The sequence below is a fragment of the Saccoglossus kowalevskii genome, chromosome 20 (genome assembly GCF_978046115.1).
Source record: "Saccoglossus kowalevskii chromosome 20, keSacKowa6.1, whole genome shotgun sequence".
NCBI lineage: Eukaryota > Metazoa > Hemichordata > Enteropneusta > Harrimaniidae > Saccoglossus > Saccoglossus kowalevskii.
Window position 1 is genome coordinate 7,647,628 of NC_140660.1, and position 27,130 is coordinate 7,674,757.

A 27,130-nucleotide genomic window follows, 5' to 3' on the forward strand; every position below is an offset into this window, starting at 1 on the left:
TAAAATAAATATCGTTTGAGCTAATAAAGTCTGATTGAATTTGTTTGGAAAGTGTAATTATAGACCATTTTTAAACATAAATTTGCAGTCGTGGCTAAGTATTTAACGTGTAGGGGTCGTCATCTGCGCATGCGTGTGAATTGAATCCCAAGCGACGATAACAACGGATGCTAAAAACGCAAAGGCTCATGGACAGACGCTTGTTTGTAAACAACAACAGGCTATGGCCATCTGACGCATGCGAAAGTGACGGCTTCCCCGCCTTAAAACTCATTAATGTACGTTTATCTGCCAAATCAAATCAAATCAAATCAAATCTGTTGACGTTATTTCATGTTGTCATTTATAATAAATCTGATATCATCATCAACAGATAGAGACAGTCCCGGCTCTGCAGGACAAAGTCCTTACCCTAATATTCTACAGTATCCTCTCCACAGAACCAGTCCCCCTTTACAACTTTTGTGGGATATCTTTTTTTTTCTCTAACCTACTGTAATTACTGTGCTACAAATTGCGTCCTGCCTGTTTATCATTCATAAACTAGATCTCAGACAAAAGCCAAATACGTAATATCTAGTCAAAACCTCATTGGCCGCCGAGATCACGTTGAAAGCGAGAGAGCCGCGTGACTTTTTTTTTGCCCCTCGCACTAATAGTATTCCATTCTCTGTCGTCATCGCGTCAACTACTCCAAATACCATGGTTATAAAGGTCAAGAGAACAGCGGACGCGACGACATTAGAGAATGGTACACTATATACGGGGGGGGGGGTCTCCCGTGGCTATCTCGCTCTCAACGGGACCTTGGCGGCCATTTGCAAATAAGCAATATTGTCATTGTGTTTTCGACTCGTTATCTCAGGCGTGTGTGTGTGAAACGTACTCGCTACCAGTTTTCAAAATTGTTCGGTACTGTGGGACTGTAGGTAGCTGCAGCGTAAGGTTCAATGTCATATCCTTACATACGACCCTACAACTGTGACCTCACGGCTTGTGTCAAGTACGGATATTTAATGTGTTCAGTATGCGTGTGCAGTATATTATGTACTATTATTGCAGTTTTCAAGATATCGTTAATTAAATGTCTGAACCACACCCTTTTCAGAAATGGTTAAGTCAAAATGGTTACCAATGGGAACCCTGACATATGGACATGACAGGTCTATCTAGACATCTGAGTAGCCAAATTATAATTCGCGATAACCACAAAGAGAAACGTGCGTATGTGCACGCCAGTATACAGCATTTGACCCGTAGCAATCAATGTGAATAGTATAACCCCGAAAAGACTGTATGAGTTTTACTATCAAAGCTATGAAAAACGCACAAGCGATTGTATGGAAATGGACAGCATCCGCGATGTATTTCTTAGGTTATTAACATTATGGTAAAATGTAGAGTGGACAAGATGGCGGAAATCAATGGCAGCTGAGTCGATGTGTATATATATATACGTGCAAATACACGTCGAAACAAAAACTATCAACAAATAAGCTGTTCTCCAATTGGTCAGACCGTTTGGTGTTTGGGTTGGCTGGCCAATCAGACATAATCTTACAAGAAGATTCGAAGATGGTTGAAACCGTACCGATACACTTGGCATGGGCAGCTATTTATTACGTTAATAGGTATTTTTTTTCGCAAAAGAAAAAGAAGAAACACATTTTTTAAGAACATGAATATTAATATGCGAAATATTTTGGAATAATTTCGGTTATCACTGACAATTTCGCATCAGTTTGGCCGTTTGAACTAAGATACAGGTGTAATAAACACACTCAAAACGTAAACAACACTTCACATGGAACGTGCCGCTCCGCTACACTATTCGGATATCCGATAACAAGGTTGCGACAAAGTTGAAATTTTAACGGAACAGAAAAACAAGTATACACTCGGGAGCGTAAATGAATCATTCAGTTTTATTATTCTGATGTGTACTGATGAATATGTGATAATGCATACATTGCGGGCAAAACTTGAACCTGTATCCTACCCGTAAACACATTTGCATATAAATAAATTTCAACCTTCACCTTTCATTAAAGCGGGGGAGTCGTCACCTGCGCATGCGCCAGATGGCCATGGCGTGTCATTGTTTACAAGAAAGCGTCCACCCATGAACCTTTGCGTTTTAGCGAGGTGTTGTTATCGTCAATTTCCGCGCGTGCGCAGGGGACGACCCTCCCGTTTTAAACTGTGACTATTTCAGTGATTGACATTCATTATTAAAAATAAAACGTTATTTGACCTGATATTTATATCAAGAAACTAATCACCGACACACATGTAAGTTCCACACATGCAAGTTCTGTTCCAAACAATGTACACGCGTTGTGACGTCACATGTTTACGTTTTTGCGAACCATCTTGCAAATATACGATAACAAATGTCGCTCACGGGTCAACACTTGCTCGCGATCTGCTGTGACAACATTGTCCATAAGTTTTATTAAAATGGACACATACATGTATTTTAATGACAGAAACAGTGTTGAACGCCGTTTTATCTTCGGATGCGAACGACCGGTTCTTGCCAACCAGTAACTGCGCACGCGCGCAAAACGTAAACAGGTGTTACGCTAACGCTTGAAGTTACATTGGTTCCAGTGACCTTAAATGCACCAGAACGATGAGAAATATCAGTTATCAAGTTGATAAATTAATACGAATCGCGATCTGGAAAAAACACTGAGTGAATCGGCAGGTGGTTATCAAGAAGGCGTGTTTTCAGTTATCAATTTGGTCCACTATAAAACGTTACAGCCACGCCGAGTCATCAATAGTTCACCATCATGCGTTATCTACTGCTTTTCAGCGCAGCCCTGGTCGCTGTGCGTGCGCAAATAGACTGCGGTGCACCCGCTGGGTCGGTTGCAGACGAATCTAAGGCCGTGCTCTGGTTGAATAATACGTACAACCCCAATGCAGAGATCATTTACTCAACCGCCATTAGTGCGTCTTGGGACTATGAGACTAACATCACCGAGTACAACCAACAAGTGATGGTGAGTTACGTAATAAATGAATTCTTTTCGTGAATTTTATCTTGTAAGAAGTTGGTAGGCAGGTACAGACAGAATACATATAAGAAAATATTTTTTTATCGTCTGTCGTCCTTGCACATTTCAGAGTGCACATGGTTTTTTTTCGACTTTTTATATGATTGCATATTGTCGATACTTTATCGCGATGAGTAATGACAATAGTTTTTTTGCTTCAACGTAACATAGGTAGACCGGGGTTACAATACAGTTACAGTTGAGTCGAACCATTTATACAAGGCGGAATTTAATTCGTCGAAAAAAAAACTGTCAACAAACAAGCTTCTCTGTGATTGGTCTGACCGATCTACCAACCAACCTTGGACGTAATTAATAGCGATAAAGTTGATGAAGATTATTCTTAATTACAATTCACTAAGAAGCGCAAATGACTTCCAAACAAGTTCAGAAACCGTTTTCGTACAACTAAATATAGTCTATATGCTATTTTTTGATCTATTTTCGAATAAATTGTTTTATTTTGTAGTCGTATTGATTTTACAATATTCCACCGCCGTGAATGATGGCCAAGTGTATTCCAGATAAATTATATCAGATTTAACTATGTATAGTTTTTGTAGTTTTGACCACTTATTTTACACTCCAAAATTCGTGAAAGTTTCGCGTTTTTAACGAATCCAAAACATTTAATTAATTAACGTATGGCAGTTTGAATATGCGCATGCAGCTACCAACGACGGTATATTCAAAAGTATATTCAAATCATATCTTTAACGCTGCATAACATTGATTATACTATTTGTCTATTTTTGAATATATTTAAGTTGCAAATATGTAAATTCGTTAATTATTTTCTAACATTTGTTCACATCTAAAGTGTAGCAATCGTGAAATGTCTATTACAATATGGTAGAGGGGGTTTGTTGAGTCGCTGTAAAAAAAAACAGATCATGTACGCACACACGTATGTTGAGTAAACTACTCAACATCAGCAGCTGTTTTATCGTGATATAGCGATACATCTTTTCACCTTATCATTAACTCAGACTAGGCTTAAAGCGGGGAGTCGTCACCTGCGCATGCGTCAGGTGGCCATAGGGTGTCATTGTTTACAAACAAGCGTCTACCCATGAGCATTTGCGTTTCAGCATGCCTTGTTATTGTTGTTTGGGATTCGATTCCCGCGCGTGCGCAGGTGACTACCCCCTGCGCTTTAATATCGTGCTATTTTCTTTTCTATCAGTTAGATGCTATATCCGTCGCTGGTGGTTTTGACAGGGACATGCGAACGTGTGCTTTGGTATTCGACAGAACTGATTTCACATTTGATACAAACAGACGATTAGAGAACCTCATCTATATCGGTGCAGCGGCGCTGGATGATGAAAAGTTCGATGAGGTAAGTTGGGGCGTTTTGAGCCGTATACAATGTATATTATAGAAAACAACTACTATGGCAGTAAAAAATAACTAAATTATATGTCGATTTTTGAAATATTTCCAAAATATTATTCATGTCAAAAATGACAATTTCATTCCATGAATAAAACCTTTTGGTTTTAGAAACCAGTGTCAAAATGATAATGTTGACTAGTTTTCATGACCATTCGGACTCTATTTTTTATCTCTAAAAATGTCTGGTGACCTCATTTTTTTCATTTTCGGTATCCCGGTGGCATGAGCTCATAGAAAGTATAGAAAGTATGGCGAACATAACTTAATTTTCAATTCAAAGATAACACGTGATGCTTTTCTCAAAACTTGACTTAAGTAGCATTTTCAATGTATATCAAATTACATGCTACATAATATCAAAGGAAAAGTGTTTAACCCCATTCTCTAAAGCCTGTGGTATGTTGTATAATGGAGCTACTAATGTTGAACTACTTTCTAGTTTAACCAAATAGTTGCTGACATGTCGGCTATTTACAACACTGGTGAGGTATGTGACAAACCAGGGGATCCAAATCCAGATGCATGTTACCCATTGGACCCAGGTTAGTACTGGTTCCAGTGTCGAATGCGAACAGTCCACCGTGCATGGGTGTCTGGTACCGGTGCGCATGCGTGTAATTGCGTTTATGACGTCATCAAGTCGCGGTAACCAGCTCGTAAAGCGTTTATGAACTATGTAAACTACACCGAGAACAAACGGTATTGTACGGTATACCACACATTAACAATGGGATTTCGGGCACAGCGTGCAGTACACCAAGATCTCGCGAGAGAGCCACGATACTTGTTTTTCCCTCTTGAATAATGCTCCAAATACCATGCACAGTCCTGAGGGACTGTGATCGGATACACAATTCAATATAAAAGCAGACGGGATGACGGGGAGACTGAAATTCTATAGTACTAGTATTTCTGGGACAAAATCACGAGTCGTGGCGCTCTCGCGCTCAACGAGATGTCGGCGGCCATTTGCAATCTAAGATCTTTCAAACCGATGATTTTCCTGATCTTGGCATTACACAAATTAGTACACTCAAGTCATCAAATACGCCACTTGCCTTGCCTAGATTACAGACAGACCATCGTCCGAATCGCACAGTTTATCGGTGCCCACTTATTGCCCACTTCACCAACGAGCTGCAATCAAAGCAACCAAATAATTATATAATAACCATCACGATAACTACACCACATGTGATGTTTAGTGTTGCAAACTTACGCAATAACGCTGCGATGATCGTGAACGTATAAATTACTGAAACAGTCGAAACGGATATCCCTTAAATGAAAAATGATCAAATGTTATAGTATTACATTATTTTATACGCTTTGAGACATTGATGAAGGGGTGGTGGTAGTCGCGCAGCGCCTCTTCAAATTTCATATAAACAAACAACGTATTTTACACGTGTCGTGTACGTCGCTATGAGTCCCATATCGAACAGGACGCATCGCGACGACCACCGCCATTGAACGTTGATATTGTGTTTAATGCAAATGATACATTGGGCAATTGTACATCATATGGAATAGCATAAGTAAACTATTTTGTATGTGTGTGCTATCGAACAGATCTGTATGACGTAATGGCCAATAGTCGCAACTGGAGTGAACTGGTATGGGCATGGGAAGGATGGCGTGATACATGTGGTCCTCCCATGAAACCAATGTACCCGAGATATGTTGAATTATCCAACGAAGCAGCTCTTCTGAACGGTAAGTGTGAATTAGCCAATGAAGCAACTTGTTTCAACGGTAAGTATGAATTGGCCAATAAAACAGCTCGTTTCAACGATATATGTGAATTAGCCGATGGAGCAGCTCTATTTAATTGTATATGTAAAGTATCAAATGAAGCAGATCTGTTCAACGATAATTAAGAATTAGCCAATAAAACAGCTCGTTTCAACGGTATATGTGAATTAGCCAATGGAACAGCTCGTTTCAACATTACGCGTGTGGCCATTTAAAGCATTATACTAGTAGTCGTCCTGCTGCACGCTTTCGAATTTTGTGTTAATAGACCCACATCATATTCGCCCACCGTTATTCGCTGATAATAATTTAAAAACTTCTAAAGTGAACATCTCACCAATGAATAGCAGATGAATTAAGGTTGGCGGTCATTTCAACTTTTCGACTGGGTTTAATGTACATACGTGGCTGCGTGCTACATCCAACTTACAACTTAACTTGAAAATAATGTACTTGTCTTGGAGTAAATGCAACTAGCTACATAAAGGTGCCTACATTCATGATTTTATTCACAAAATCATTCCAATTAAATCAATTATTGAAATCAACTGTTTTGAACTTTCACTATTATTTGATGCCCTGGAATTTAATTTGTCACTTTCTATTCACTCATTGGAATGCACTCTTAGATTAAGAGTTATTGACGTTGTACGACGTCACTGACTTGAATCAGGTGGTAGGTTTCTCGCCGATGTTGTCTCAGGTTTCAAAAGATGTGATGATCTCGTTCACTTTATTGGAGCATTGGTTTCTTTGACGACAACAATTAAAATATTGCGAGTTCGATATCTTCATGTGGTTTGCTGAGAGGTGAACAATGATGACGTCATCTCTGGATTTGGAGTTTTGCTCTGTGAGTCATTATTATGTTGGAATGTAACTTGGGGCTAATGCTTCACGCAAATGGCCGCCGAGATCTCGGCGAGATTTCGGCAGTCATTTGCTTCAAAGGTCTGTTAAGTATTATACCTAATAACTACATTATGATTTATTGTCTCATCGTCTCTAGACCAACCGGACATGGGTGCCTTCTGGCGATCCTGGTATGAAATGGAAGATTTCGAGGCTGAAGTAATGAGACTGTGGGACGAAGTGTTGCCTATGTACGAGCAGTTACATGCATACGTACGAAGAAAGTTGAGCGGGGTTTATGGAACAGAACACGTTAGTTTAACCGGAGCCATCCCGGCACACATCACCGGTGAGTAAATTTAATAGTAATATATTAAGTATCTGTCAAAGTTAGAGGTCATGTCACGGAATGTCAGAACAATTTGTGGCCTTTTACTGGCTGATGTACTGATATTAAAACAAATCCGAACGTTGGAAGAAGATTACATATATACATTCTATTGCTCAGGATTGCTTCAAATTAAAGTTGAGTTTGTGCTGTCTTCCTCGACTTTTGCTGTTTTCACCGGCTCTACGACTGGCGTTCCTCAACAGCTCACACAGAGCCCATAGAAATACATAATATAATATACAATATTTATTTATTTACCCAATAATAATAATAATAACAATAAGAAACACTGAAAAAACAAAACAAAGCAAAAAAAAGTAAGCCATACAAAAAAACAAATGGTAAGAAAAATACACATATATATTGGGTAAAAAGGAAATCAGAAAATAGCTTACTGCTAGTCTAGTCTGATTTCCTATATACATTGGAAGTAAATTATAACGTATATAGTAGAGGGCCAAAAATAAGTATATTAATATGAAGATTAACTAACCAAATTGATAAATAACTAAAGAAATGAATATGAAAGTTAATACAAATCGGTGTTAAATATAGCTTATTAATCAATAAGTGAACAAATATGTCTGTATGGCATCGCGCTTTGCCGAAACAACCACCAGCACCAAACACCGCAGGGCATCCGCGAAAGTGGTACCGCCAAAACTAATCTGATGCCATACAGAACTTCTAAGTCTCTAAGTCTAAGAAAATAAGTTTGGTACAGTGGTGCGCGTCTTAGCAGCATAGAACTTTCTTTGAAGTAGGTCCGAGAATACCTTGGTTCGACAACCCGCCATTTTGTTTTATTTCATTACGGTAAGTTACGCCAATTCTGATTGGCCGCGCCCACGCGAAACCGACTTAGCATTCTTTTGTGTGTTACAGTGACGTATTTTGGGTAACTTGTCCTATTATTTTGCAAAAAATGCTATTTTTAGAACAATTCCATAGAACACAGTGTTAAAGAAAAATTGCATTTTTTGGCACTTTTTAAAACCCAGTGTTTTGAAATAATTGAGGGAAACAAAAAGTACCCCATCATTGACAATATGTCACCAGGCTACAATTTGAGATATGGTATAATATCGCTGCCATAGCAACCCATGGTAAAACACTATAACATTGCCGAAATGCCATTATTCACTAAAATAAAAACATCATTTTTGGGGAAATTAATCAGATGACCCCAACTTTGTTTTAAGTCAATATCCTTAAATTAACCGGATGAGTAGGATTCTACCTTAATAGTCAATGTAAACCATCTTCTGACATTATTATTTCTTTTTGTAGGTAATATGTGGGCACAGGATTGGATGAGTATCAGCGACATCGTGTTACCATTCCCTAATGCTTCATCCATTGATGTTACAGACGAATTAATTAACCAGGTAAGTGTTCGTGATAATATAGACTCGTTCAGAAACTTTAAATACGTTTGTTCATAGTTCGGTCACAAATACACAACACAGACATTCAGTGTGCTCTGAAGCGCCTGAAGGAAAATCGTATTCTGAACTTCGCCCCACAGTCGAGTTCAGTGAAAATCTAAAAATGGTAACTGAGGCTTAAAATAATGTTCTGGTCAGCGTGTTTACCACCAATACAACTGTTGACGAATTGATTAAATCTGCAAAGTTTGTGAGCTGTTTTAAGTAAATAAAAAAATCACCTTACGCAAGGCTTAAACATTTAAGAGAACTATTTATTCACATCTGCCCAAATATTTACACAATTCAACCATAGAGGGCGATATAACCCAATTTAATCAAACACAGCAAGCACATATAACGTCATAGAAAAAATACTTCAAAATGGGAAGAGAATTACACTAATCCTGTAGTTTAGGAAATGTTATTTCCTTATACTGAGGGCGCACTTATGAATCGTTTTATTTCTTCTACGTTATTCGCTGGTTCCCGGCGTTCCCTGCGAATGGCAAGTAGAACGCAGGTAACTGGTAATCGCCATATTGTTCCACTGGGCCGGTTTTCCGCACGTGACTGTGTTACATAATTTGAAAACATTCCAAGTTTCGCTTTGCGTAAACGTGTCTATAATACTACAATAAAGCCATGCTCATACATTCTGTCTGCCCAGACTTGCATATTTGAGATGTTTCTGGCATTTCTCGTTGTTTCTGTGCAAATTTATAACAAAAGAAACCCAACTTTCGAGAGGAAAAGGAAACCCATGGTCTCGGGCCACGAGCGTAAACGCTGACGTCAGGTAACCAAGGGAAATATAACAAGGAACAAGAAAGTGATTGACCAATCAGAATGCCGGATTCATTACTCGTTACCGGCCTCTTGTGGCTTGGTTCGCCATGACACCTGAGGCGGAAACCAGCCAACTGAGCGTTACCGTTGCAATTTTTCGCCAGAGGGCGCACTTATGAATCGTTTTACCGATACGATTAGTCGCTAGAGGGCGCATTTATATGAACTGTGTATTTTACAGGGTTACGATGCTCTGCAGATGTTCCAACTATCAGAAGATTTCTTTGTATCCATGGGATTGATTCCATCGCCACAGAGTTTCTGGGAGGATTCCATGTTTGAAAAACCAGATGATGGACGAGAGGTCACGTGCCATGCTTCAGCGTGGGATTTTTTCAACAGGAAAGATTTCAGGTATTAAATATTGATATACCCACAATGCATTGTTATGACGTCAGAAAGATTGGGTTAAGCAAAAGTACTAGTGTGATAAATATTATCGGAAATATTTGTCTTCCATCTAATAATTGTTTTCTTCAAATAGTGTTATGCTATTTCCCCATAATGCTAGTATAAGTTATTTTTACACTTCGTAGAATGTTTTTTTCACCAAGATTTAGGCATACAGTATTTTGTTATTGTTCCCTGCATTATTTTTTTTCCATCATACACACTCAAAATTGTCAATGGTCAATCCCTTATCTGTACACTTGCTTCCTATATGTTCAAGATGATTTGTTGTATATTTACTGTTAAAACATACATGTTTAAAAAACTCACGGTGTTATTAACGTCGCCACGCCAGACGTCTGTAACTATGCCTTTCTTATAGCCTTACTTCCTGAAGATGACGTCATCACATCATTTTTCGTTTTCTTAATGACTTGGGTGGTTCGGACGACATCACATTCTTTGTCGTTTTCCCAATGACTTGAGTGGTTTGAACATCGTTATACGCACCCGACTATGCGTCATCATTGTAACCTATGACCCTTCTTTGGGCTGTTTCAAATACTGGATGTCATCAAAACACTAAAACCGTTCAGCACTGTGAAAGCAGTATTTGGTTTATAAAAATATTTTTAAACAATTTGTAATTACCGATCATCAGCTTCCAATTTGGCCCGAGAGCTTCACATAGTCCGCGTCCATAATGCGCGCGCAAACCTGCAAGTGACGTAGCAACTGCGACTGCGCACTTATTCAAAATGTATAACTTGCTAATTGGTGATGTTGAACTAACTCATTAATATTAAATAGAACTCCCGATGATGTCGTCATATCGTTTCTGGATTGGTCAATTTGAATTCTACCAGTCATTTTGATTTTTACAAATATATATTTATAAAAGGTTTAAAACATTCTTAGATTCATGACTTTCACTGTATATTCAAGTTCATGTTTATAGACCTCGGATATTATTAAATGTACATTACCTTTACAATTCCATAGTGTAAACCACATTGTACCATCATCCTGTACCACGTGTCATCTGCAAAAACCATTTAGCACGTTACACTCGAGGACAGAATCGCATGGTTGTTCCGACTATTGAAACGATTGCCACGCACGCGCGCGTTGTCTACACATTGTACAATAATTCAAATTGCGCGCATGAAATTAGAAAAACGCTTGGGTAAACCCAAACTGCCTTACGTTTCTCTGATTTTCGGTGATTTGTTTTATATCTTGGAGAAGTGTATTCCCTGGAACGCGCGATGTCCTTGAGAATACATTGAAATGCCACTATATTAGTTTTCGTGCACTCATTTGTTCCTCCCAATCGAACGTCGTCGTAACGTATTGCCTAGTGACGTCATTCGAAACGCGTATCCGGAATTTCAGCGTACACGCATATACACGTTATTCTGTCCTCGGCTGTAGTTGTGCATTCATGCATCTAAACTCGTCTGTCATATTTGACAGAATCAAGATGTGTACACGTGTAAATCACGAGGATTTGATCACCATTCATCACGAGATGGGGCACACTCAGTACTTCTACCAATACGCACCACAGCCCGTTGAATACCGCGATGGCGCCAACAATGGCTTCCACGAGGCGCTCGGTGACACCATATCTCTGTCTGTCCAGACACCGGAACATCTCTACGAAGTCGGTTTATTACCGGAACTTGTCCAAGATCAAGGTGAGCTTGTTGCCAAGGATACAGCATGCATTTTAATAGAAATCCAGTTATTTCTAGTTACAATGTTATTGCAACCCTTTGCGTAGTTTTAGGAACCACACCCTCTTCTGCGAAACCACACAATATTACAATTTGATATTCAACTAACAGATTAGAGAAAACAGTTACAGGCAATCTAGATTTTTTTTAGTTTAAGCTTTCACAAATGACTAAGATCAAAGGTTGAAACAGACAATCATACCGGGTGGTCACAAAGAGATTAAAAAATCTACCATAGGTCGCCAATAACTCAATCCTCGGGGGCGGACATCCGGGCATTTTCACCGCCTGGCAACCCACGGCGGTGAAAACAAAGGCCCAAAACTCACAGAAAACGGTACTTTGGGGTGATTGTTGAGACTCCTCTGAACAGTGCAACAAGATTAGCCCTACGTGTGTAACATATATAAATTTGATTGTTATGGATTACTTCAAAGTTGAGTTTGTGTCGTTTTCTCGAATTTTCACCGGCTCGACCGGCGTTCCACAGCAGCGCGCACAGAGCCCATAGAAATGCATGGTACAGTGGTGCGCGTCTTAGCAACGTGGAACGTCTGTGACGTAGCTCCGCCCCCGAGGATATTTGGTTGAAATTTTGGTGAAAATTTTGAGTTGCTAAATGTTAACGTTAGACAACAAAAAACAATCTATGTTGCCCTGACTTGATGTTTGGTCAACTCCTAGTGGAATATCGACTTATAATTTGGGGTCCTTTCGCAAATGTGGGCGTCGTTTCTAAAATTTGAGTCTGGTCACGGGGCTGAGAGTGCACAACCTATTCAGATGGTTACCATAAAGGTACGGAAGTATAATGGTACGTCACTTGGTAGTAGTGTGTCCCATCTCATCTGCGCATACGATTCGTCGATAATAAAATCTAAAACGAACCACAACCTAAGAAGTTTAGCGCCGCGAATCGTATTTATTTATGCAATGCGCGCGCTAGTGTTTTTCAAAACGAGGTTGTCCACACTAATTAGACCATTGTATGCGCATGCGCATTGTATTCACCATATTTGACCGAGTTCATCTTGGCACCTTACCGCATTAAATGACGTCACGTCATCGGTCGCTAGGTCTAATTTTTCCCGGCATATTTGACAGAATCAAGATGTGTACACGTGTAAATCACGAGGATTTGATCACCATTCATCACGAGATGGGACACACTCAGTATTACTACCAATACGCACCACAGCCCGTTGAATACCGCGATGGCGCCAACAATGGCTTCCACGAGGCGCTCGGTGACACCATATCTCTGTCTGTCCAGACACCGGAACATCTCTACGAGGTTGGTTTACTACCGGAACTTGTCCAAGATCAGGGTAGGTCGGTCGCTTCATCAATATTGAGGAATTGTTGTGTGATATTGTTTTTACTATGCGGTAGAATTATTCAGCCATCAAGTCACGTTGTTGAAAATAGGTAACGGGAAGGCTGTGACTATGACGTCAGAGTTCCTCCGTATAGTAGTACATCACAAGCATCCAATTGAAAGTTTCCCGTCCACTGTAACATGTTCTCGGTCTAGTTTCTTCTGTTACAAATGGCAAGAACCTTTAGGAGTAGTTAGTTTTCTCGGCTTAGTAAGGCTTCAGAACAACCAGTCTTAAAGAATTAACCAGCAAATGATGCTGGCAAGTGACATATTGGAGTCTGTCACATCACAATAATTTGCATATTTGGAACAACAAGTAACTACATATTAATGCGGAAGGGTTGTCACCTGCGCATGCGCGAGAATTGAATCCCAAGCGACGATAACACACGCTATGAACGCAAAGGCTCATGGGTAGACGCTTGTTTGTAAACAATGACACGCTATGGCCACCTGGCGCATGCGTAGGTGACGACTCCTCCGCTTTAATATAATGTTTGAATAATAAATAAAGGCGATAACAAGAGATGCAACAAGGAAGTGTTCAAGCGAGTGACAATCAAATGCACCCGAGCCTCCTTGGACATTGTATTTGGCCTGGTACATATTTTAATTAAATCTCCTAAAAATCTAATCTGGCACATTCGGATGCAAGCCTGTTAGACACCGCGTTTCCTTACTGAGCCAAGTGAACCAACGATGTTAACAATACATCCAAGGTACAAATCAGGTGAAATCCAGTCATTGAAGTTTTCAAACTTGTAATTAAAGTGGTTTTCAAAGGCACGAATGTATGGCTCAATTTTCTTTGCGAATCATTTTTCGGGGTAGGAATAACGTATTATTTTTTGAAGACTTCCAAACAAAATTCTAGGGTGGTGGTCGTCGCGCCAAGCATGTGCGGGACACGAGTCTCATATGAACAAAGATGATGACTTTGACTGTTGCACAGATAAACGGGTCCCCTTGGTCGTGTCTCGAAAAAAAGCCCACTCTACACATGCTTTCCGTTACTACCACTCCCATATTTCGCTAATTTCTCTCAATCATGATTGAAATGCACACAAAACGAAATACTAGTAGCATCTCCCTTAGCATGGGTTAATTAACCATCATATTTCGAATATTGGACGCTATATTACAGGGAATGTGGAACACTCCCTTTCATGTTCGCGTTAAGATTGTTGAATGTGTTTAGTGTGTATATTTGCTCCTAACTTTGGGACGGAAAATAACAAACCATGTCCTCATTTCATTTCTCTAGAGTCGGATCTGAATTACCTGATGTCGATGGCTTTGCAGAAAGTAGCTTTCCTGCCTTTCGGTTTACTCATTGACCTCTGGAGATGGGAAATCTTTGACGGCACCATTACTGAATACAACTATAATGAAAGGTGGTGGCATATGAGGTGAGACAAATAGGCGTAGTAAAAGTAAAATGGCGGTGTGTGGTGGCAGAGATACTTTCGGTGATCTAACCGCAAGGAACTCTGGGAAGGAGAATGAACATATACCAGACAAATAGAAGACGCGATGACTGAAAAAAGGAACACCATTCAAGGTGCAAAACAAGTCTCGTCGCTCTCTCGCTCTCAGCGGGATTTCGGCGCCCATTGCGTCTTTGATTTATTCAACTTTTAATTTTTCGCGGAATTGTCTTGACTGACGTCATCATCATGAAGTTGTTATTTAACAAATACGTCATGTGCCCGGTTGTTTCAGAACTGGTATTCAGGGTGTGGTGGAGCCAGTCAAACGTTCCGATTTGGCGGGTGATTTTGATGCTGGCGCAAAATACCACGTTCCGGCCGACGTTCCCTACATCAGGTTAGTGTCGTTGTTTACGAATTTTGGTTACTACTAGTATTTATTGCGTCATGCCATGTCGTGTTGTGTTGTGGTATGTTTTATGAAGTGTTTACTAATCGTGCACAAGCAACTAAACGCAACCAATGAAAAGAGTCGACGGCGAACTAAACTAAAAATTAGTAAGAGTTTCGAACGCCGAAAACTAAAACCTCCTTCTCAGACACAGTATGTTGGATGTAACTTGCTGCAAGATTTCACTTTCTACGGACCACTTTCCCGAAAGTAGCAAGACTGGGGTGCAGAATACGCCTGCTTTGTTATGGCGGAAAATACAAACATGTCAGTTTGCTCAGTGATATTCGATAGAAGGGAATTATATTTTTGTGGCGTCGATTGGTACATTCTGAAGCACAATATCACGCGTGCATGTTTTGGCGGGCGCGCATACAACTAAAACGCGGTATCTTTGACTCCCGGAAAAGTGGTCTACTTGTATCACATAAGCGAACAAAACCACAAAGAGCTATGAATGCTATTCTCGCCAGGTCGTCTTGGCGCGTGATAGTCGCGTGGACAACTCAATGGACTCGGGAATCTCGCGAAAAAGTCGCAAACGAGTCATAAGTGTCGTCTTATCGTGTCGTCTAATTATTAAGTATGTATGTTTTTCAACTGTAGGTACTTCGTGAGTCACATTTTGCAATTTCAGTTCCACGAAGCCATATGCGAGGCTGCTGGCGAGTACCCTGCTAAACCACTGCACCATTGCGACGTGTACGAGTCTCACGAAGCTGGTGATCTTCTCGCGTGAGTACATTTTAAATTCGTTTTGGCGCCCTCTAGCGACAAAACGATTCTGTAACGTAATGGGTGATCAGAATGACGTTCTTATCATAGATATTGATTTGACCTGTAGTTGCCTGTCAATAAAATTTGTAATTTTGAAGACATAATATGTTCTGTATGACGAGCTATAACTGAACCATGCCATCTACGTCATGTTGAAGTAACAAGCGTTTTTACTAGAGGGCGCAATTTATTGGGAAGTTGTATTCTCCGGCCTCTCTCCAGAATTGAACTACTTACTGACACACGTGTAAATTTCTAGAATAAATTTAAACATACCATAGATCTTTTGAGTCACAAGAACGATAGTCGTATTTGCTGATTTCAATATTAGGTCGGATACAATGCTCGGGTATTTCACAAAAACACTTGCCATTTATCATATCACACATCAGAAACTAGGGCGTATTTTTTGACCACGTCACATAAAGGAAATTTAGAACTATAATGGTTCAACGCTGCTCGTGTTTCGATGTATAGTGCATTTTGGTGCATAAGTGTTTTAGATATCCGATGTGCAGTCTCAAACAATAGTATAATTTGCATGTTCTCAGCTGAAAACTCATGTTTATCAGTGAAGTAGCGCCCTTTCTAAAACCGTAGTTACCTATACATGTATATGCAGTGCGACAATGACGATGATGTAAAAATGCGCCCCTTCTAACTAAACATCCTGCATTTGTTCCTGTTAAATGCTGTAAAAAATCGCATAATAGGTGTGATATTACCTCACTATACGACTGATTTTAATCCATGGTTTGCATGTTATCGCTTTTTGATATTATAAGGTAGCTAAAGAGATGAGCGCGTGTGTGTGTGTGCGTGCGTGTGTGTGTGTGCGTGTGTGTGTGTGTGCGTGTGTGTGTGTGTGTGTGTGTGTGTGTGTGTGTGTGTGTGTGTGTGTGTGGGTGTGTGTGTGTGTGTGTGTGTGTGTGTGTGCCTAACGACATGCGTCTTGTTGACAACACGATGTAGCCAGATATGTGTGTGATTGCGTGAATATGTATTAGTAGCTAGCGTACATGTTCGTGTTGTTGTCTATCGTTGAGTCTGCAAATGTGCGGTCAAATAATCACAATGTGCTAACAAAAAATTAATCCAAATCACACAATAGTATTCAAAATTATTATCACTTTGTTTTATCATCTACCCAGTTTAAATTTACACAATTTGTGATAATTTAGACTGACGGACATGAAAAGAGTCTAATACAATTATAATCATATATAAATAGAGAAAATTCCCCACAGTCGTCACGCAACACGCAACAGTAGCCTTGTAGCGCGCCGCAGTCGTCAGGCAGGACGCCACAGACGTTACGCAGCACGCATTAGTCGTCCTTTAGCGCGATATAGTCGTTGCGCGGTGCGCATAAGATCTGCATGTTTCCAATGTACGCTTAGTTGTGCGTATCAAACACGAAGGTGCAGAGTAATTCTAAGTACGCTGATCTTTTTCAGGGAAATGATGAGGCCTGGTTCCAGTATACCTTGGCAGGACGTCCTAGAAGCAATGACCGGATCACGTGACATGAGTACGCTCCCGTTACAGGAATTCTTCAAACCTTTGATAACTTATCTGACTGCCGAGAACACTAAGAACGACGAGTTCATTGGCTGGGATATTAACTGGAAGCCACCGGAGACGCCACCACAATAAGGTGAAAATACGCAGGATAAAACTCGCTCGCCACTCAAAAATTATGCTACGGTCATATTTACTCAACCAAACACACACATATCATCTGTTTCAGTTCATTTTCATTGCAAAATCTTTTCTTTTTTAACTGGTAAAAAAACAAAACAAAACAAATTGTAACTCGATGATCAATTAACAGTTAACAGAACTTCGAGTTACGGGCAACACACATTTTTGTTTTTGTTGAACGTCCAATTTTTTTTAACCGAACCGACATAGAGTTTTTTTTTATTTTGTTTAACGTTTTATGTTTCCCGTACTTGAAGTTTAGTTAACAGTCATATGGGTGTAGTCATCGATATTCATAACTCGAATTGCTCGGCGCTCTTCTAAAAACCGCGACCCGATTCTGAAAAGCGCGACGCCATTCTGGGAAACTCGATCCGATTCCGAAAAGCACGACGACATTCTGAGAAACGCGACTCGATTCTGAAAAGCGCGACGACATTCTGGGAAACTCGATCAGATTCTTAAAAGCACGACGACATTCTGAGAAACTCGACCCGATTCTGAAAAGCACGACGACATTCTGAGAAATGCGACCCGATTCTGAAAACCACGACGACATTCTGAGAAACTCGATCCGATTCTGAAAAGCAGGACGACATTCTGAGAAACTCGACCCGATTCTGAAAAGCACGACGACATTCTGAGAAACGAGACTCGATTCTGAAAAGCACGACGACATTCTGAGAAACGAGACTCGATTCTGAAAAGCGCGACGCCATTCTGAGAAACGCGACTTGATTCTGAAAAGCGCGACGTCATTCTGAGAAACACGACTCGATTCTGAAAAGCGCGACGACATTCTGGGAAACTCGACCCGATTCTGAAAAGCACGACGACATTCCGAGAAACGCGACTCGATTCTGAAAAGCGCGACGACATTCTGGGAAACTTGACTCGATTCTGAAAAGAACGACAACATTCTGAGAAACGCGACTCGATTCTGAGAAGCGCGACGACATTCTGGGAAACGCGACTCGATTCAGAAAAGCGCGATGACATTCTGGGAAACTCGACTCGATTCTGAAAAGCACGACGACATTCTGAGAAACGCGACTCGATTCTGAAAAGCGCGACGCCATTCTGAGACACGCGACTTTAATTTGAGAAGAGCAATTCTATTCTGCGAACCACTGTAATATTCTGAGAAATGCTGACAACCTAAATAATTGATTTGATTTTTTTTCAGATGTGTGCTCACCAACAAACCCCCATGCTGTTGAAAGCGAAGAAAATTTACGTTAATTGCAAAAATATAAATAAAGTCGCATGTAGGACATAACTATAAATAAATAATGTCAATAAATTATGAAAACACGTCTGTATTTATCCCACACACTAGTAACATGTATCAACACATCACAACATCCGTGGTTGGTCACTATATGTTATAATATATGTACCGCCAAAAACAAAGACAGGTTGTCTAATGAGTGACCCTGCAATACAACATAGCCGAGTTTTCTACAGCACGACGTTGATGAAGGTGTGCTGAATATATCACATCTAAAGATATAAAGAAAACACTGCTGGTAAAACTGTAGACCTATACAGACCAATAATGCATTACCTCAGTAATTGGTAAAACTATGGATTTGTTTTATTAGAGACAGATTAGTTCGGCAATTTTTTTTTTCTGTGATCAGCAACATGGGTTTGTGCAGACCAATAGAAACCTCTCGTTTCAGTTCGAATTGAAAATGTATAAATATTTACAAAGATGGAATGCCGTTGTTGCGCCAGGAGGACGGTAATACATATCTTTATTGATAACATTTCAGTATTTCAAATGCGGTGTAATTATGTAAGTCTGTTGTATATTCATGTACATCAATGTTTAGCCAATCAAGGCCATGGTCAATCTGGCTAGATGGTATCCTCGGGGGCTGACATCCGGGCATTTTCTACCGCCTGACAACCCTCGCGGTGTAAACAAAGACCAAAAACTCGCAGAAAACGGTACTTTGCAATTGTTGTTGAGAGTTCCCTGAACAGTGTAACAAGATTAGCCCTACGTGTGTAACATATATGAATTTGGTTGTTCAGGATTACTTCAAAGTTGAGTTTGTGTTGTTTTCTCGAGTTTTCACCGGCTCCACCGGCGTTCCACAGCAGCGCGCACAAAGCCCATAGAAATACGTGGTACAGAGGTGCTCGTCTTAGCAACGTAGAACGTCTGTGACGTAGCTCCGCTCCGAGGATACCGACCACGGTCATAGCTGTGAAACATTTCAACTAATGATTTATACCTTGGTTACACACAGACTTGCGACACATAATTATTTCGACCACGGTCACGTAGCTTAATCACACCCAATTCATTAGGGCCATGGCTAAACCTTGATGTGCATGAATATAGAACAGAATCTCATTCCATAATTATGCCTCATTTGAAATAATGAAGTGTTTGATACACTTTGTCCTACAAATATATTGGATGCTCTTCCGAGCATACATCAGGCTCGGCACGCCAGCCATCAATTTGAGAACTTTCCTTCCGACAAAAAAAAAACCACATTACGTATGTAACACGTGGCGTAAGCAACCACTCTTTTTTTACTTTTTTCCTAAAAAATATATACCGAAAGTTTTTTTCTTAGATTTTAGATTGTTAGAAACATTCGATTTCGTGATGATATAGTAACATGGATGTCTGGTTTTGTTTAAAGCGGGAGGGTCGTCACCTGCGCACACGCTGGAATTGAGGCCCAAAGCGACGATAACAACACCAACAAAAACGCAAAGGCACAAGGGTAGACGCTTGTTTGTAAACAATGACACGCTATGGCCATCTGACGCATGCGCATGTGACGACTCCCCCGCTTTAACGCTCGAATATTAATTACCAGGGCCGCTAACCGAACTTCGAGTAACGGGCAACATGCAACGTTAAACAAAACAAACAATCTATGTTGCCGTAACTCTAAGTTTGGTTAGCTGTGAATTAAAGTTCGAGTTACTATCAGGGGGAAATTCGTCTCGTCTCTCTATCTCGTTCCCTTGAGGTACAGGATCGGGAAAGTCACTTATACTTTACAGTCAAATAAGACACACACCGAAATACGTTTCAGCTCTCGTCTTAGTCGATCTTTTGGAGCACTCTATAAGACACAGCGCCCTGGGGAAAAGTCCCCAAGGCTCTCGCAAGGCTGACCCAAGACTCTCTTAGACTGCGTCAAGGCTCGCCCCAAGTCTCTCCAGGACTCCGTCTGTCGTGGAGTATTCGCCAAGACCAACTCAAACTCTCTTTATTCATTTTCAAAACTCTGACCAATTACAATGCAGTAAAAAGACTCTAGGGCGTAACCTTCAATCATAAAGCCAATCACACTAAGTACTGAATACGTCATATCTTTTGATTAATCGTTCACTACATTAATAACTATGGAATACCAACTGTCAGAATCGCGACGGATATCTCGTAATTAGTTCCAAATCACTGAGCCAAGTTCCGTCCAAAACTTCAAATAGGCCTACACGATGACAGACATAACACAGCAATTCGCTAATAATCAACTAATTAAGTCGGTTAACGGATACGCAAAAACAAATTCATGACATTACCATGGAGTTACTAATCTGGACGCTCAAAAAAAAGTTCTGCTAACTCATCATGATAGGCAAAATTAGATCATATTAAACCATTTAAATAATCTGCGGAACTGAAAAAAAACTTTCTATCCTACCATCTCCTGGCACCACAGTAAATTGTGTACGCTCGATCCCGGCGTTCAATGACCTGTATAGAAAACCTTTCACTGTAATCGAAACATCTTAATTAGCTGTGTTTAACGAATGACTGAAAGTTTTTCACTGCCCATCATAATTCTCCTACAGACCTTTGCACGTAACCACAGAGTAAAACTTTTGTCTGCATGACCCAAAATTAACAGGGAGTAAATCACAGTATTGGAAGAGCTATTTAAGGATTGACTAATCACATGAGAGCTTATAAACACCAACGAAATATTTGTTGTTGTCCTCGGCAAAAGGAGCTTAGCACTAAACGCAAATGGACGTTTATAGGCATAAAGATCCTGTTATGATCTAAATCTCATTTGGAAAAGTTGCAAGCAGAAATTGTCACATACTGTTAGTTAATTGAACACCGAGTTACAATTTGGACGTGGTTCCTCAAAACGGGCGTGGTTTCAAGAATATATAGGCGTCATTTTTGTAACTCCGTCCGTGTCTGTAACTCGAACAATTCAGCTTCTCTCGAACACGCGCCGAAGACGACCACCGCGGTCCTTTAAGCAATAAACCATCCGCCAGCGAATTTATATCTGGATAGTTTCTGTGTAATACACAGGGGTATACTCAGGAAAGCGGTAATTTATTACTATTGTGTTATGCCGTAAACACGTCTCTCCCGTTGTTGTTGGTTTAACGGGGCGGTGGTAACTGTGCCTAGTCGTGTTTCAACACGTCGTTTATTTGCACGAGATTCGAACGCATGCTAGGTGACGACTATGGCATTTTAAACGCAGATATTGTAATCTGCATTGATTTTCACTGCTAGAAATTCGCGCCACTTCGTGATTTTCATGGCTTATAGCAAAGATAAAGTTCAGGGAAAGTCACTCCGTGACACTTGACAACAGAGAAATGTTCGCTGCCATCCCCTTTGACTCATAGTAAAATTTTCTTTCGCCAAATGAAAACGGTATCCACAAGCAACTGCCAACGTGGCGACGTTCGCGAATGTCATTTAAATCAATCAGAACAGTGAATTCAAAACTGAGACGTCGGGGGTATGATATATAATTATATGCAAATAAAAAGTGTGTTTGTTCGTTAAATCAGCGAAAGTTAAACGTCACCTATTCGCCAGATTACGAAGGACGCGTAGTATCAGATGTCCTGCACGCGCGAGAAGCATGGCTACCCCGCAGACGGATTTCTGAAATACAATCTCGGAGGTTCGCGTCAGTAGACTAGTATGACATCAGTAGTCAAATATTTAGCGTAGTGATACGTATCATGAAATGCATGCTTAGATCATATCATGACCAGCGGGACAAGTGGCACGCGAGGTGAAAATAGTTAGAACTGCTGAAGTGAAATTTCTGGCGCAGAAAGATATTTTGGAGAACATAATCGAGTGAAAAGTAGGTCAAGGAAACAGTGACTTGGGAGTAAACATAAGTGTATGCTCTTAACTGGGCCATATAACTAGTGTTAGCAGAGAACGCACATTTGGCGAATCATTCCGTATTCAGTTATACGTGTAGATATGATTTATAGCTGTATTCGATCGACAATCTCGCCTTCTCTCCAGTGCCCGGTAGACCCACAGCCCTTGCAAACACCACTCTACCGCCGCTATGTACGCCGTGATGAATGCTGCTGCCATTGTCTTGGCATGTCTCTCAATGTCCGCGCTAATCTCCGCTGAAGACGAGTTGATAACAGATGAAGACGAAGCCAGAGCATATCTTGATATGTACAATACCCTTGCGCAAGAAACGTATTTCAAGTATGTTACTACGTCCTGGAACTACGCCACGAACTTGACAGATGTGAACAAGGATATATTCGTAAGTGAACTAAAATTTATTCTCGGGAACCTACCTCACAGAGCGTTCTATGTCGCGCCGGTGAAAACAACTGAAGTCGAAAAAACAGCACAAACTGATCAACTATAAGAGACGATCTTGAGCAACCAAATTTATATATGTTGCACATGTAGAGGTGAACTTGTTACACTGTTTAGGAGAATCTCAAGCAACTGAGCTTCTATAACCGACCGTTGTTTTCAAGTTCACCGCTGGTGGTTGCCACTGAGGCAAGAGAGGGATACCCGCCTTCAATAATCCATTTCTAAAATTGTAAAAATTTATTCACAAACTTGGTGCTTTTTGAAACATCAAATGAGTTGCTTTTCCCGGCCGTCAGAAGTAGCGAATAGGTGTACAACGCATTTACATATATTTTGGGACTGTTACTTTCAGCAATTGGCCCATTTTTTTTCATAGAGAATTTTGAAATTGTAGCCCTTTTCCATATACATTGACTAACAAAAACTATCCAATTTGGTCTAACTTATACGTAGAAAAATCCCCCTCTAATCGGTGACGAATTATCCGTGTGTACACACTTGTATACCCGTAGAATAATAATAAGTTGATAACCTATTATTATGACGTCTGTGTCGAAGGTTATGACCACAGCAAGTGGGCGCCAGGTAGTATCTTCATATACAACACAGGATTACGTTTCGGCATTTATGAAAATTCAACTAAACTGTAATATTCCCTCGTTTAAAGGGAGGCGGTCGTCGTGCAGCGCGTGCTCGAATTTCATGAAAACAAACAATGTATTTTACACGCGTTATATACGTCGCTATGAGTCCCATATCGAACAAGACGCGGCACGACGACCATCGCTCTTTAAAACATATTCAAGTAACGCGGCCTGCACGTGATATCTGTCATATAGACCGACTCCCACTAAACCGGTGATCCATCTTATTTGTTCCTTTCCATATAAGGTTTTATTCGCATCCTGGGCCGTCCGTGTGGCTGTTTGTCGGCCATGCATTGCCAATTTTGTCCAATCATGCAATAGGTGCGTTTTCCATAGAACAATTATTTTAACGACCGTAAAATTGAAGTTCAATTAAGTTTTGTCGTCTTATGTTATTATCGTCCACCAATAGAATGTCGCGGTAGTTATGTAACGTGCATTGATATTTCGTGTGAACAAAAAGTGTGCACCTGTATCACATGGAACTTACACCAAACACGACGCGGTGATGAATGTGGCTTTTCAGGCGGATTGGAGTGTATTATGATTACTCAGTACAATTTTGTGAGGTTATTTTTTTATTATATTTACGAAGAGATTGCTTATCGCGTTACGAGGTCATATGTGAACAAATGTGTCACTCAGTGTACGCGGATAATATGAGTTTCCTCTTTTCATCACAAATTCACAAAATAGTCCCGTTTATAGTCTGCACTTTCCTTGATTGGGACAAAAATAATCAAATAGTTTGAGTAAAAACTGAAAATTTCCGCAAATTTTGCGAGTTGGCTCCAAAATTAGGGTTCATTTCCAGAAATATTGCAGAATATAAGAAAAAAGTCCAGAAAAAATTGCACATGCATCTTCACACAGTACGAACTTTTTTCAGGAAAAAAATAAAAAAAACATAATTTGCGTCAGAATAACTACATACTAATTTTCACCATATGTACCCGAACGAAATTGTAAGATAAGGTGTACTAGTATTTTGTTAAATTTCAAAAAGGTCACGGCGGCCATTCACGTCTGAGGTCTGTTACTATTCACTCGGATAGAAATTAACTACGCAAGTAACACCTGCTTTGTGAACACGAGCATAAAACATATTTAAGACTTTCAATCAAGCACCTTCTTAAGTACGTCAACTACTTCGATCAAGAGGAGCTGTTGTGGCCAACGTTTTTCGCGGCTCGGTGTTGAGACTGGAATATTCAAAATGTTTCTATTGATATATAAAATTAAGTCACAGTACGCAACAGTCGTGCATGTATGTTTTGCTCGTTGTTGTTTTATAAACACTTTAAATTCAAAATAAACTCAAATACGGTGGCCCATTATCATGATCAGACACTCGGGAAGGCCATATTTGGAAAATTATAATCTGTATAGAAAGAAAGCTCTCTCAAATGACATACATATGTCGGGGTAGATACCCCCCCCCCAATACTATATGTTTGTGGGCAGGCATTCGCGTCTCTTCATAATACACGCGTACCGGGATACTTCCCCCCCCCCACACACACACACATACGTTTGTGGGGAGGTATTTGCCAATGTGTGGGTAAATATTCTAACCCCCTTCCCATGATTTACCTGCAACGGGGTGAATACCTGTGTCGGTTGGTATGCGCAATTGAACAATTGCGCTATTGTTAAATAATGTTTAAATGTTAAAAAAAATAAGAACAGCACATTATAGAGAAATACTCATACTTAAAAATCTCATAAAGATTAAAATGTAAATAAGTTTGTTGTTTAAAGTAGGTTTATGAGCAGATAAATTATAATCTTATCTCAATATGTTTGCATAAGTACCATTTCAGATTAGGAAAAATAAAACACGTTCTTAGCAACTAAAACACACGCAAACAAATTGGTCAGATAAACTATTTATTGACACATGTAAGGGCACTGAGACAGACGCCCGTTGAAGTGAGGGTGTCGTCACCTGCGCATGGGGTAAACGTCCCCAGCGTGTCGTTGTTTAGAAACAATCGTCTACCCATGAGCTTTTGCGTTTTTTGCGTGCATTGTTATCGTCGCTCGAAAATGCAATGATGTATTTACGGGAGTATTTAACGTCAACTGCACTCACATCAACTTCTCCGTAAAGCATACTGCTTGCTTCGCAGTCTCGACTCACTAGGTTGACACTGTGTCGCCCGTTAATCATATTGCCATGTGCTTTTTCATATGCCGAGGCTGATTCCTCTTTGCTAATAGGTTCTGCGTACTCGCCGCTAAAGTACTCGAGTTATTGTATTTCTGACACCCCACCCCCACTTCAGACAGCGACTTCACTCATCCGAAGGAGAAAACTGTCCAATATAACAGTTATGTTCAGTTTACAGCGCTTTGTTGATCGTCATGGCGATGTATACAACGATCGGAAATTACACTAGCCAATAATTGCCATGTTTTCTTTATTCAGATGTTATATTATGTTAGATATATTTTTAAAATGACAACATAATTTTCTGTAATAAAGTTATTGCTGCTGTTCCAGCATGGTGTCACTACAGCAAATAAGGTTATCTCACAAGCGTTGGTAAATATATTGGTAGTTGTTTTAGCTAAGAATTATTTTAGACGTATAAAATTGCTTTAAAATGAAAAGACCATAGAACAAATTGTATCACTGGCTTTCTACACATTTTATTAAAATGCGATAAAAGATACATCGGGAAACAAAATTCCGCGCGCGAAGTTGAAAAAATAAAGAGGACTACGTCCGCGTGAAAGATTGTAATACCAAACACACCGATGAATGTATGAAATTACTGGTGAAAAACAGGAACAATATAATTTTCCACATTTCAATCAGTTATATTGCCAAACGGTTTTATTTTCTTTTTTTTTTTTTCATGTTTTTAAGATGACGTCACAATTTCGCGGATTGAAAATCGGATCAGCAATAACCTCTTATATAACGGGATGGGAGGCAAAAATGTTGTTTAACGGAATGAATCCCATGATATAGATATGGTACATAGGATGAAGTTTGAACCTTTTAAAATGAAGGGATCCGACGGTTATTATTAGTGATTTTTTCCTCCAAGTATGTCAAAGTCTTCATTTTTTTATTTTGCAAATAGTCTTTTGATTTACTCATAAACAATATAAACACTTGGTGTATAAGCATTTCAAAATAAGTCAGTGTTGTGGTGAGTCAACAGTATCCGACACTTTCCTCAGCTGGCTCCCCGTTTAGTACGGTGTATCGCCTGGGACAGAGTTATGTTCTGCTGCAATCGATTTATTTTTGCATTTCTACA

General features: G+C 40.0%; 2 protein-coding genes across 2 annotated transcripts in view; both read left to right on the forward strand.

The window, feature by feature from the left end:
- Positions 1–2,798: 2,798 nt before the first annotated feature.
- Positions 2,799–7,427, forward strand: LOC146729966 (angiotensin-converting enzyme-like). Its single transcript, XM_085494731.1, has 5 exons — positions 2,799–3,011; positions 4,252–4,407; positions 4,903–5,005; positions 6,036–6,218; positions 7,228–7,427. The coding sequence occupies exons 1-5, from the start codon at positions 2,799–2,801 to the stop codon at positions 7,425–7,427; spliced, it is 855 nt and encodes a 284-aa protein (XP_085350857.1).
- Positions 7,428–8,756: 1,329 nt separating this feature from the next.
- The window catches only part of LOC100369495 (angiotensin-converting enzyme-like), a 34,486-nt gene continuing 16,112 nt past the window's right edge, over positions 8,757–27,130 (forward strand). The window contains exons 1-8 of the mRNA XM_085494732.1: positions 8,757–8,849; positions 9,919–10,091; positions 12,971–13,194; positions 14,512–14,656; positions 14,970–15,074; positions 15,735–15,863; positions 17,363–17,558; positions 22,898–23,146. Of these exons, the coding sequence (XP_085350858.1) occupies positions 8,757–8,849; positions 9,919–10,091; positions 12,971–13,194; positions 14,512–14,656; positions 14,970–15,074; positions 15,735–15,863; positions 17,363–17,558; positions 22,898–23,146 (1,314 nt within the window). The remainder of the gene's footprint in view (positions 8,850–9,918; positions 10,092–12,970; positions 13,195–14,511; positions 14,657–14,969; positions 15,075–15,734; positions 15,864–17,362; positions 17,559–22,897; positions 23,147–27,130) is intronic.